Here is a 13,071-nt window from a genome sequence, read left to right on the forward strand (position 1 = left end):
CCTTTGCGTTGTCAGAAATATTAGTGCAGGCTGGTTGCCAGTCCATTTAAGTTCAAGGGCAAGGGGTGCCATGTGTCACTATCCCAAAGTATCTGTTTGAATCCTTTCTTCCTAAGCCACAGCCTGAGCTCATCCACCCACTCATGTTTTTAATATCCTCCTTGGGCATTTCCAAGCCATCCACCAGAGATGGATACAAACAATTTGTTTCATTAGTCAAGTAGATTAAGCTTTTCTGTTGCACCTCGGCTAGTGGTCAAGTTAATCTCAAGAAGCTGGCGCATGTATTGCTTCAGCCAAGAATCATTCTGCTCCATGGCTTTGGGGTAAATACTGTTTTGGGTGCCTGCTAATGCTCCTCTTGAAAAGGCCAAGTAGGGCCTCTAGGTAGCATGTGATGCCAGTTTCAGAGCATTATTAGCCAGATGGTGTGTTGGAAATATTCCACTGCCAGCAGCTTGCAGCTGGCAAGACTTTGTATGGAATCTAATCCCCTTTCCTCAGCAACAGGACGTTTTTACCTTACTGCTAGCACAAATACATGGAAATCCTTGCTTGACTTCAGTAATAGCTATTAAACCTATTTTTTCGTAAGATTCTTTGAATTCAGATATGTGTGGTTTTTTTAATCTGATATTTCTACAGTCAGAATTTTATTTTTATTATTTCTTGGATTTATATACCGTCCTTCATCACAACATCTCAGGGCGGTTTGTCCTCTTTGATCCATAGCAGTTCCACTTCTACTAGGTAGCTCCCATCCTGTGAATTAAGTTGATGTCTCTGCACTCGCTCAGGACACATGCCCCTATAGACATCTGTGCACTGTGTTCAGGAATAAGGCCTTTTGAAACACAAAAGACTGGAAGGGACTTCAGCTCAAATGTGCTCGGAATTACTTACTCGGAACGCTGGATCAGAAGCCCTTAACTTCTATATGTTTTTATCATGGAGTAAGTGATCATGTAAACTTGAGGGTACCCAATAGAGTGCTCTCCAAATGTTGGTGGACGCCAAGCCCCAGCATCTTCGCCCATTGGCCATTCTAACTGGGGCTGATGGGAGTTGTAGTCCACAGCATCTGGAGGGCACCACCTTGGTGATCCCTGATATAAAGAATTCAGTGTTGTTCTCTTTGGTGAGTGGATCAGTTTCATCAAGAGAATGGCACATGGATGACCAAAAAAAAAATGTATTCTTTGTTAGTGTAAAATAATGATTGAAAGTGATTTATCTGTTAGCATAGAAAGAATTTGTATCTCAGGGTAGCATTCTGGGGTGAGAAACCTCAAAAAAATACATTTTGAACCTGTCCTGAGAAGTTTACCAGCTTTCTTTAGAGGAAGTATGGAGAAGCTGTAGCCCTTTAGGTGTTGTTGGACTGCCATCATCTGTGACTTAATAATGACAATTTTATTATTATTGGCCATGCTGGCAGCGTCTGATAAGCATCTATTTCCAACAACATTTGGAGGGTCATAAGTTCCCCACCCCGATATAGTGTGTGGAGGAGAGGTGTACATCTTTAAATATTAAATATACACTGGTTGTAGGTATCACACCATATTTCCCAAGCGATTTTCTGGATACTGGCTAGCTTTTAAAAAATAAATAAATAAGTGAGGTCTACTTTCATTTGTCTTAATATCAGGCTTTTCTTTAATAAAAAAATACTTTTTTTCCACAGGTCTCAGTCAGTTGTGGACCCTGGAGTGTTAAAGCGCATGGATAAAAATGAAGAAGAAAACATGCAGCCCTTGCTTTCTCTTGACTAACAATGTCTGAGCATCGAACATGAATTGGGGTGGAAGGTATTGCCTTTCGGCAACAAGCAAACCATTGGGAGGAGAATGTGTACCAGCCGGAATCCTATTTTTCATGTTAATGTAGCATAACATAATGAGGCAGCAGGTTTTGCCAGTCAGCCTGGAACATGCGTGCCCTGGGCTGGAAAACAGGGTGGAAAGGAAGAAGATGAAAAGGAGCAAATATCAATAATATATTCTGTTAAGTGCCAACCTGTTTGTAAATAGAGTCTATTCCTTCTCTCTGCATTTGTAAGTAATGGTAGGGATGTAGTACAGGAAAGGGGAAAAAAAGAGTGGCTATTAAAATATGCCAGTTGAATGCACTGTAAAAGAACGAAAAGCACTCTGAGAAAAAAGAAAGAAAGAAATCAGACCTAAGTAACATTCATCCTTTTTATACAAAGCCATATTACACCTTTCATATGGACTGCTTTATTCTGTTCAAACATTTTTTCTTTAAACGAGAAGATATAGGGTCCTGTAGACATCGTTGTAACTGGTGTGATGTTACCTGTCAATCAGATTGTATTTCACAGACATTGCTGAGATTCATGATGGAGACTAGAAAGAGAAAGGAAAGAAAGAAAGAAAGAAAGAAAGAAAGAAAGAAAGAAAGAAAGAAGGTATAGACACAGGGAGCCAAGCACCTTTCTTTGGCATATAAGACAACTGGTTTTTAATCTTTTAATACTAAGTTTGGGGTTTTGAGACCCATTTGGGTCCTGAGCATTAGGTGTGTCTCAAAGCATCTGCCTCTTATCTGGTCCCCATTTGAGAACTTGCCTCCTTGACTAGACCATTTGTAGTAATGCTCAGCATTCCACCCATAATACTCAGCAGCAACAGACTGATGCATTTCTAAACCTTACAAAACTGAAGTCTGAATACATATCTATATATTTTTACCACTCTCTACATATAAAGTGTCATTGGTAGATAAGTATATGTAATCAAGGATTTATAAAAACAAATCATACCTATTTGGTGTGCTTAGAGTTTATTATAGATTGTATATTAAGACAATGTCATCGTTAACATAGTAAAAGATTAAGTACCGCATCCTACTTTGAGCAAGATTTAATTGTTATAAGTACGGTGTAGTACAATACCATGCTAAGGCCATCTTTTGTTTTGTGATGTAATTGTGTAGATGAAACATGTGCCATATTAGACAGAAAATACATTTTTACCTCAAAAGACCAAACAGTCCCTAAAGTGGACTGAACATGGTCAGCTGTAGTTTAGGGGTATATATTCATCTTTGATGTGTGCTGATATGCTTGTGTATTTTCGCCGTACATCAAGACAAGAATGTACCCTACAACTATACAGATCTCTGTCATCAGAATTTAATATGCCACTTGAACAGGAATGACAAGATCTCTTTCTCGCAAAAAAACCAAAACGTTACTACTGAACTCTTAAGGGCTCTGAAGAAACATATTGGAATTAATTATTGGATATTTAAGATGCCTAAGATCAGGCTTAATGCTGCGACAGATTGTGTTCCCATTGAAAATCTTCAGTTTCAAGACAGTAGAATGACTTGTTTGTTTTAAATCACCTCCATGCCATTCAGAGACAACCTTCAGATAATTCTTGGGGAAAGAGGAATTAATATACATTCTGCCTGTACTGTCTTTGTATAACTCAGATACTCTGTTGAGACACCATGTGCATGTCTGCTATCATTGATTTCCACTGCAAGCTAGTGTTAAAATGATGTGAGGCTGTAGTGTATTCTAGACCACTTAATGCACTGCTGGATGCTCAGTTAAGAGATTCTTATTTGGCTTAATTTTTCTTTTCCTTATTTAAATTATGACAATGGTGTTCTTTGCAGGCTAGAGCATTATGTTTGGTTACATTATAGAAGCATTCATCATTCTAATAACATGGTAAACAAGCAACCTATCTATTAAGCAGGGAAACCTTCATGGTGGGAACACTATGATGAATGCATTAACCAAAATGGATCTGTTTTTGACAGGAATGGCTTATAGTTGACAAGACCTATGCTTATCGCATCCAGAGATCTTAAGTTGAAAGCTGTGATCTTAAAACAATGACTGCCTATTGTATGATATCAATTGCCCTTGGGCCACCTCACTGAATAAACACTTAAGAGGCAGCCATGGCCAGTCTAGGCTATCTAGCATATGTGCCAGGACCAGCAACTGTATCTGGTTTGACCCTTGGTGGTAAGTAAGCAGCCTAATTTATCACAAGACTGCAGTCTCAGAGTTTTCCTAGAAATACAGCTGCAGCACCTTTAGCAACATCAGCAGTAAGAACATTGCATGTCTCTCCATGGGGATCTACATCAGTTCCCATGGAGTAATTTGATTAGATATGTGTTATTTCTCAATTGAAGCTCGGGTCTCTAACTTTAGAAGTTTCCTGTATAGCACTAATACCTTTTTGCATGGCTCCATAGGAATGAGCAAGCTGTTTAATGATTGGAATCCTTATGCTTCCAAACTGATAAGAGTTAGACAATTTGGAACAGAAAACATGCTAGGCAAAATGAAATGGTAATTTGTGGATAAGCTTAACTGCAGATGCAGACATTTGTAGCAATGCCAGACAAGAGGACTCTGTCTTGGTGTAGCACAAAAAAAAGAGTCTGGTGTTGAAAACAAAAATGAAACACACCTGTAGTTAGCACACATTTTCTTGGGAGACAATGGACGAGTGTTCCTTTACTGGTGAGATCAAACTGTTGGCAGATTGCAACACTTTCTGTGGCTGTAGAGACTGATGTGGGAGAGACATGATCTGTTGCAGCTGGGGCAGATGGTGACATCCGGTTGTTCTGTTGCAGATGCACCATGGTGTTTCTTCTCTTTGTGATCCTCCCAGAGGTCATTTCTCCTATGCTATGGATACATGACTTGACTGCCTGTCTCCAGGCACTGCGGTCATCTGCAAAGGATTCCCATAGAGCGGGGTTTATGTTGCCAGACTTCATGTCATGTTCACAGACATCTTTATAGCACAGCGTTGGTCTGCCAATTGGCCTATGGAATCCAGTTAAGAGATCAGCTCACCTATTATGCAATTTCATCAAACCAGATTGGCAGCAACATATAATGCATGGCTCTGAAATTATATGTGTGCAATGAATAATGGCATTTGTGGTACATCTTGAACTGTGTTGTGTACATAGATCTGGCTAGGTGGTGAATGAATGATCCTTCTGGTGGTTAGAGTCGGGAGATGTTGTGTCATATAGTATGTTAGTCGCTCCGAAATCTTAAGATTTGAGATCTGCCAAATACATACAAGTTGATAGAGATAGGAAGCTCCAGGAACCCTGGAATTATGCTACAGTCAGTTTCTCATTGTCCAATAATATCCTGGCTGAGGCAGTAGGCAAAGAGCTAAGCAAAGGCTTTGTTGAGTGGGAGAGCTGCTCACTTCATTATGAGCTACAGGAGCTATCCTTTCAGGACCATATGCAGCATCTGTTTCCCTATAAATCCTTGTTCTCTGGCAAAAAGCTTTTATTCAGAAAGCCTAGGGTTTTTCGGGGGGGGGGGGAATGAATGAATTCAAGCTTCAAATACTGTGTTTTGTATCACTAGGGCCTGTCCCCATGTTTCCTTCCATATATATGCTGTCATGAAATGGATTATAGGTGGGTCTATTTCATAGGCTGAATCACTCTCATTTAGAGCAATAAAAAGATCTTTTTTCTTGCAGTGTCAGAACTAATTTGCCTAGAGTTAACATGTTCCATATTTAAGCTTCAGTCAAGTCAGCGGTGCTTAAGCCACAGTTGACAGTTTCTGAATGTACACAGACAGAACAGACAGAACTGCTGCTGGTGTGACTGAGCATAGCTTTATTAATTCCACTTCACAAAAGCTGAATTTCATTAAGGCTGTTATCCTGGCCTCACTTACCTGGGAATAAGCTGAATTCAATAGGACTTACCTCTGAGTAGTCATGGTTAGAATTGCAGTGTAACTCACTTTTAACAGCACAATCCCATCCAGGTATACTCATTGGATATTAGGTATAGAAAGTGAGTATAGGTTGACATCTCTAAAGGTTCTTATTTTTGCAATCTTCATGAAACTTCATAAAGGAAAAATCAACCTTACCTCATGAAACCTCCATATACTAAGTGGCTTGTTTTAGTTTTATTTTTGCATTTGAATTCTTGTCTCTATGTGTTTCGGAAATGCATCCCAATGTCTAATTCAGCTATTGCTGTAATGAACACTCAGATAGTCCTCTCAGGAGGTAACACCATGATTTTGCATAATTCAACCTCCATATTTTGCTGAGAATAAACTGATATGTTCCAAAGGAAGTACTCTCGCTGTACAAAATCGGGTCTTCAGAGAGCACCAGCAGATTCTAGGCACACTGTATGTCCCATAGCCACAAATTAATTCAGCAGCAGATTTTCAGAGGTGGGTGATGGAAATTAATAGCTTATTCCTAAGCAGGCTTCCTCCTTTTATGAATTCAAGGCTTATGATGCCAGTAGAAAAAGTCCTTTAAATGAGAAAGCCAGCCCCTTTGATAGCGGTGATCTAAAGGAATACAGGACATGATAAAATCTTACTCAGTTGAGCCATCCTTGGGTACAACCTCAAAAGCAGTTTAGGAACCTCCTGTATCTATTTTACATGTTTGCCTGAATTATAAACTAAAACATACTGAGAGCTAGATCCTTGGCAAAGTGATTGTTTTGAATATCACATCATGGATATCTCCAGCCATGGCCTGGAGGTTCAGCACCTAAATCTCACATAAGAACACATGCTGCATATTTTTGTTACAGGACCAGCAATTTCACATTTGAGAGAACTCTTGGGGGGATTCCACACTGACCCAGTGAGTTGTTCATTTTATTTCTTAGAAAAGCCTACGATTTCATCTTTTGTCACCACTGCCTCAGATGCTGACTCCCTTCCCGAGAAAGTTAGTTCAGGCACAGGGATCTGCCTTACATCTTCCACAGTTAAAACAGATGCAAACAATTCATTCAGATTCTCTCCTTTTCCTATTTTAGCAGGCCTTTGACTCCTTTGCTGTCTAAACATCCAATTACCTCTCTGCTCCTGGTGTTTTTCTTCTTGGGGATTGTTGGGTTTAACATTTTTAACAACATGCTTCTTAAATTATTATTTTCCTTCCATCCATTATTGTCTACTTGCATTTCTTTTGCCAAAGTTTGCATTCCTTTTTGTTCTCATTTTGACAACACTTCCATTTTACTTTCTTGACTGCTTGTTACCCATTCTGGCATCCTCTTGGTCTTGGTAGTACCTTTTCCAGTTCTAGCTAAGCTTCTATTATTGTGGTTTTTAATAACCCCATACATTCTGGAGAGAATGGTAGCTTTCTGCCCCTCAGGGCACAGCTGGGACCTCTGCCATGGCAATGATTCCATCCCTGCAGTGGTGGTCCCCAGCAGATATGCATATGTGCCATCCTGCCGCCACACCCTCCATCAACATTGGTCACCACCAATATGTGGGTGGCAGCTGTGTTAGGGTCTCTAACTCTATTGGGTTGTGACTGCTAAATCTCAGTGCAAATCATGACTTTGTTGCCATTGGTTTTATTACCACATCTAGTTTATGTGTAGCAAAGGGTTTACTAAACCCCTTGAAACAAGGTCCCATTTCAGCCTAAGTTAAGTACATGCTTACTGTTCTGAATGAAATATCTGAATTTTGACTGGCTCATGCCAAATCTCTACCTTTTGGTTTGTTGCCATCAACAGGCTTCTAAGATTTGTTAGAAGATTATGAGACCAGAGGCAGAAACTACAGCCAGGCAGTTTTGTGGTTTTATTTTGGATTAGATGTTTGATAGCAACTGATATGGCATTAACATGGATGACAATATTAAGCATAAGTATGTTAACATGAAATCAAGCTAATGAGATGTCATTTCTTTTAAAGCTTTGAGATGTACTGTAAAGTGCCATATTAATGTGTATAGTAGTGCCTGTTAGATATATAAAGATGCGCAAAGCATTGCTTATCATATTGTGCTGGCATTATATCAAGATTTTTGTTGTTGTTTGTGTCACCGTTCTTCAGGTGAAAAATAGAAACTGAGGCCTAAATGCATGCAGATTTCAGATCAGTATTCTTTGCCAATTAATGTTTGAGGCTGGTGGGAAAAGTCAAGCTGGTAACTTCCCAATTCTTTTCCTGAAATTGCTCAACGTGGTCTGATTGAGAATTAACAACACCCTAGAAAATTGTAGGAAACATTAATCATTGGCCCATCACATAAAGATGGTGGAAACTTCGTCACAAAAAAAGGGAAAATGCACCTCAGGGTAACTCTTCTGTCAAAAAATGGTGCAAATCAGGCAAATGTTTTCACAGAGGAAATGTTGGATGACTTGTCCATACTCTTAGTTGAGCACTGCTAGTCTGTAGTGATTAGAAGATTACTAATAGCACTGGCATTTGTGCTATTTTTATATACACATCTAACATTATGTATTTTGGTCTCTGTGTGATGTGCAGTACAATCCTTCACATACCTTACTCAAAAGTAAGCCTCATTGAACTCAATGGGGCTTACTCTCCCAAGTAAGTGGATGTGGGATTGCAGCCAGAAGCACCTTTCACAGTCACTCTCTTTTGTGTTATATGTCTGTGCTACCTGCTCATGTTACGTTTTTTGATTAGGATGGAGTTAAGAATGGAAAGCAAATGATGCCGACAATGTACAGTGGCTTTGTGTAGACCATATTGCAGCCAAGTTACCTAAAAGCTGTACATGCTGGATTTGAAAGAGAAAGAATAATCTTTTTTTTAAAAAAAAGGAAACACTGGACGGTTAATTCAGAGAGGGAAATGGAACTGATTATTTTCCAGTGTTATTAAAAGCCAGCCAGTTTTCAGATGAGGCAGGGACCACATTCCCATGTTCGTTTTTGACGAGAAAGTTACCACATAATGACATTACCTTTTCAATTTCACCTGGTGACTGTTCTTATAAAATGCACCTCCACATGGTGCCAGGTGGTATTTATCACATTAGGAAATGCTTGTGGCCTGCCAGGTGCCCCGAGGCGATATTAAATAGCAGGCACATTTATAAGAATGACCCTCCTTATGAAACTGACAGGGTAAAATTGTATTGTGATTGAATCTGGGAATTGGACCAAATCCATGTTGCTAATGAGAGTTCTGCTGAGAGAGATCTTTTTTCTTGTTCACTGTACTGACTGGGAAGAACGTATATTTATTGTACTACATTTGTGCCAAAACTGATCAGTATAAGTACATGGAATAGAATGTTTCATATTCATTTATTCGCGCAAGACTCTTTGAAAAGTTGTATCAAACCTTTTCACTGTTTATATAAACAATATATATTTGAACAAAAATAAACAACTGAAGCTAATTAGTAAGAATGGCTTCAATTTTGTCAAAATAAAGCTTTGATGAAAAAAATGGCTCAGGACATCTTGATTTTGTCTTAATTTGCATGGCTTTTTCCTTTTCTGACAGTACTGAGAATCAACAATTTTAAGAAAAAATAGTAACCTTCTGATATGTTGCTTAAATGATATTAAATTTAAACATCAGCAAATTTTTGAATTATTTTTGATCCAAACTCAATTTTTTTACCAGACCTTATTATATTTTTAAAAGTTGTTTGCATATCATAAAACTGAATTGCCTTCCTTCTAGAAGGAGCTCAGGGCAATGTACAATAAAAATCCCACCAGAACAGAAGAACATATCAGATGAAGAAACCATATACAAATCAGTATACATTCCCTGGAGAAAGGGGAAAGAAGGCAGCATGTGATGTGCAAACGGAAGAAGAGATTTTGGGGCTTAAAAAAAAATACTGCAGTGTTCTGCATTGTGAAGCTATGGCAAACCTGCTTTGTTGCTGTCTGTTGTCTTTGAGGATGGCTTTGCTGGATCAGATCAGAGTTCATCTGGTCAAGCATTCACAAACAGAGCACATTGGAAATAAATACCGTCTTCAGTTGTGTGTCTCCAGCCACTTTTAATCAGAAATGTACTGCCTTTGAACACAGAAACTCCGTTCTGATTTATTATGGCTAACAGAATTTGTTTCATTGATTGCCCCAGAGCTCTAATGTTTTGACAGATAGATAATAATATCTCTCTATTAGCTCTTTGCACAATTCAGTTTTTTTAACCACTATGTTTAGTTGGCCTGATCCACTGGGGCTCTTACGTTCTTAATCCAAGACACATTTTTCTCCATCCTTAATACAGTCACATGCTTAGCTGACTGCTTTAAAAATGTTGCTGATGCTATATCTGAATTCCTCTTTCCTTTAGGCAGGCAAACATTTAATTACAACCTCTTTGCAACACTCATGTTTACATGCAGGATCAAAAACATAAAGGTTGCCTATTTTACATCATGGATGTAGTGATATCCTAAATTAATTAGCTACAAAATCATATCTAGCTTCAGAGTTCATTTGATGTTCTCTCCAAGGATGAATCTCCTACCTACTCACTGCATTAAAAATAATAAAACTAGAACTTAATAATAATGTTTCATTTAAAATATGAATTTACACTTCTGAGAGACAGGACATATCTGCAGAACACAAGCTTAGGGCAAAAGTAGATGCGCAAAACATGTAATGTAAATAAACAGCAGTCAGGTTTTAGGTTCAATATTCCTGGGGTTTGAAGGAGGTGAGAGGAAGAAAAGGGGATGAAACATTAGCCTTGGAATAAAGTGTGATCTTTCTCCCCTCTGGTTATCTTCCTCCTTCCCCTCCTTCTTGACAAGGTGTCTGAATGGGTTCACACACTGTGTACTAGATCTAGTGGCTTCCTCGGGTGCCTTGCAATCTGTTAGGGAATGGGAGGCCTTGCACTCTTTCCCTTTATTCAATCCACGCACCTGTCTTTGCCACCATTGCACACTTCTTCTGTTATGCCTTTGGTAAGATTCTTTCCAGATCAAGTGTTGTATTCCCACTGTGAGGCCCGAGTTCCCTGTGCCAGAACTCAAGACAATCTGTACTTGCATAGGACTTTATCACTTTTGCCTGTTTCCTTGTGCAGTCTAGTTCAACAGCACCCTAAAGGCTCCAGCTGGAAATTCCCCCCAGATGTTAATTCTGCCTTTGAAATCTCAGATTCAAGCAAATTTCATTGTATTGCCTCATCTGCTATTACTCCACAGCTTCTTGGTTGCGGCACTGCTCTACAGCCAACTATGACGGTTGCTCCTGAACTTAATTCCAAAGCCAGTAGGTGGAGGAGAATTAACAGTTGCCATGGTTTATTTCAATTTTATTGGGCATTGTGTGTGTGTGTTCCCCAGCAAATGATGAGTCACCATGGAAAGAGTTCATTGCAGGTTGAAAGTTGGAAAGCGACCAATTTATACTGGTGCATATTTCTGTTCCTGAGTGTTGTGGTGGATCACAATGTCTTGCTGCTGCACTGAATTTGAAAGATGCATTATGGCAGCAATTACAGCACATGGCAAGACAATTTTGTCAGGAAGCATGATGAGGTTTCTGGGATGGGGCCATCCAAGGTTAATGAAGAAGAAATAGATGGTGTCGCTAGCAGTTAAGAGGCAATTCAAAAAACATGCCGGTGACACTGATGGGAGAGAGAAAACCACAAGGTGGAAAAGTCACGTATAGAACTGGGATGGAGGTCCACAGGCTGAATACAGCCCTCGGGGCAGGCCATGACCCACTCCCAAGCTCCACCTCTCTCTGCCCCTGCTCCAATCTCTCCTTGAGAGCTTTTGTAAGGTTGGAACGTGTCCTTGAACAGTGGCAACGCTCCTCCTTGCCTGGCTGGAGAGATGCAGAAACCTTTGGCTATTGTGGGGATGGAATGTAGCTTACAGTACAAAGGAAAGAGTCACATCCACTTTAGCTTCTGACCCTGCTAACCTTTGCCTCTGACCAAGCTCTGCATTGTGTTGGCAAAGCAGCAGACATTTCTGGCACTGATCCTGCACTGTGCTGAGCTCCCAGCTGCCTTGATACCCCCTGCCTTGGTAACTTGCAGGAGGGCAATGCAGTCTCACCTGCATCACATTGCTAGTTGCTATTAGCTACCATCAGACATGGACAGATAATAAATCCTCCTCTTCCCTTTTTAATGAGAAGCAGCAATCAGGTAAGAACCATAAGATTCAAGTGTGGTTTCCTTTCACTGATTTCTCTTGCTGCACCATAAATGTATCCTTCCTCATGTCACATATGAGGAATGGAGGGTGGCTTGCACATCCGTTGAACTCATTAACTGGCTTGAAAAGCTGAACACAAAATGCTAAACCCCGTGGCAGTGTGTTATAATTATGCTTTCCCACTGGGAACAGAGTTTAAGACTTTGGGGCAGTCTGGCAGAAAGCCAGGGTGTTCTCTAACGAGGATGGTCAGAAATAAGTTACAAAAGAGGATAGAGGAGTCCCCAGAGATAATAGCTGAATAATATGAATCCAGCCATGACCTACCTGTGAATGTGTTAACTACCATAATAAATCTCCACCTATAGAACCACCTGGATAAAAGCAGGGAGTTTTTTCCAGCTCTGCAAAACCTCCCTTTCTAATAAGCTGCCTGCAAAGGTTGGAAATAAAATTGCTGAAGTGGTCCACTTCCACCGGCCACTATGGCTGAAAGCTTCCAAACATTTCTCAGAGAAGCTGGAAGTTCCCAGGTTAAAAAACAGGAAAACCTAGAAAGGCACTGAGGCCCTTTAAACTATTAGGGCCCTTTAAAGTGGTCATGTTTTAGGTTAGGAGAGGGAAATGTGCATGTGTACAAGCACACCTGGATTCAAAGCAAGACCTAGTGTCATGCCTAGTGCTTTTCTTCTAGAAAAAAATGGCTGGTACCCACTATGAAGTTATTACAGTAAGTGCCACAATTTTAACCCTTGAGTATCTCCAGAAAAAAAGCACTGGTCAAACCCTCTAACACATCAAGGTGAAAAACTGGGACACTGTCTTCTGGGGCCACGCTTTTTGGGGGGTGAGATTGTGGCACCCAAAATGGCTGCTGTCCTCTCACATGAAAGGACATGATGTCCCGGTTTTCCTCAGACAGTTGAGGGGTATGCTGTGTGTGCAAGTCTCAATTCCTTCTTCTCGATTAGCTCTGTTATATTACTATTGACATCAAAGGAAATTTAGCATGCCCTTTTAGAAAGCAGTTTTATCATTGCTTCTTAAGTGGGCCTATTAAATTTCATTTGAATTCCAAAGTGCTCTTTTACACATACATTATGTGACTTTGTACATA

At 39.9% G+C, this 13,071-nt stretch overlaps 1 protein-coding gene across 1 annotated transcript in view; it reads left to right on the plus strand.

Annotated features, from left to right (window-relative positions):
- Positions 1-7,620, plus strand: part of CLVS2 (clavesin 2) — a 40,770-nt gene extending 33,150 nt beyond the window's left edge. The window contains exon 5 of the mRNA XM_083731460.1: positions 1,688-7,620. Within this exon, the coding sequence (XP_083587586.1) occupies positions 1,688-1,775 (88 nt within the window). The 3' untranslated portion in view covers positions 1,776-7,620. The remainder of the gene's footprint in view (positions 1-1,687) is intronic.
- The last annotated feature ends 5,451 nt before the right edge of the window (positions 7,621-13,071 follow it).

The sequence above is a fragment of the Podarcis gaigeae genome, assembly GCF_964106915.1.
Source record: "Podarcis gaigeae genome assembly, chromosome: 3".
In the NCBI taxonomy this organism is placed as follows: Eukaryota; Metazoa; Chordata; class Lepidosauria; order Squamata; family Lacertidae; genus Podarcis; species Podarcis gaigeae.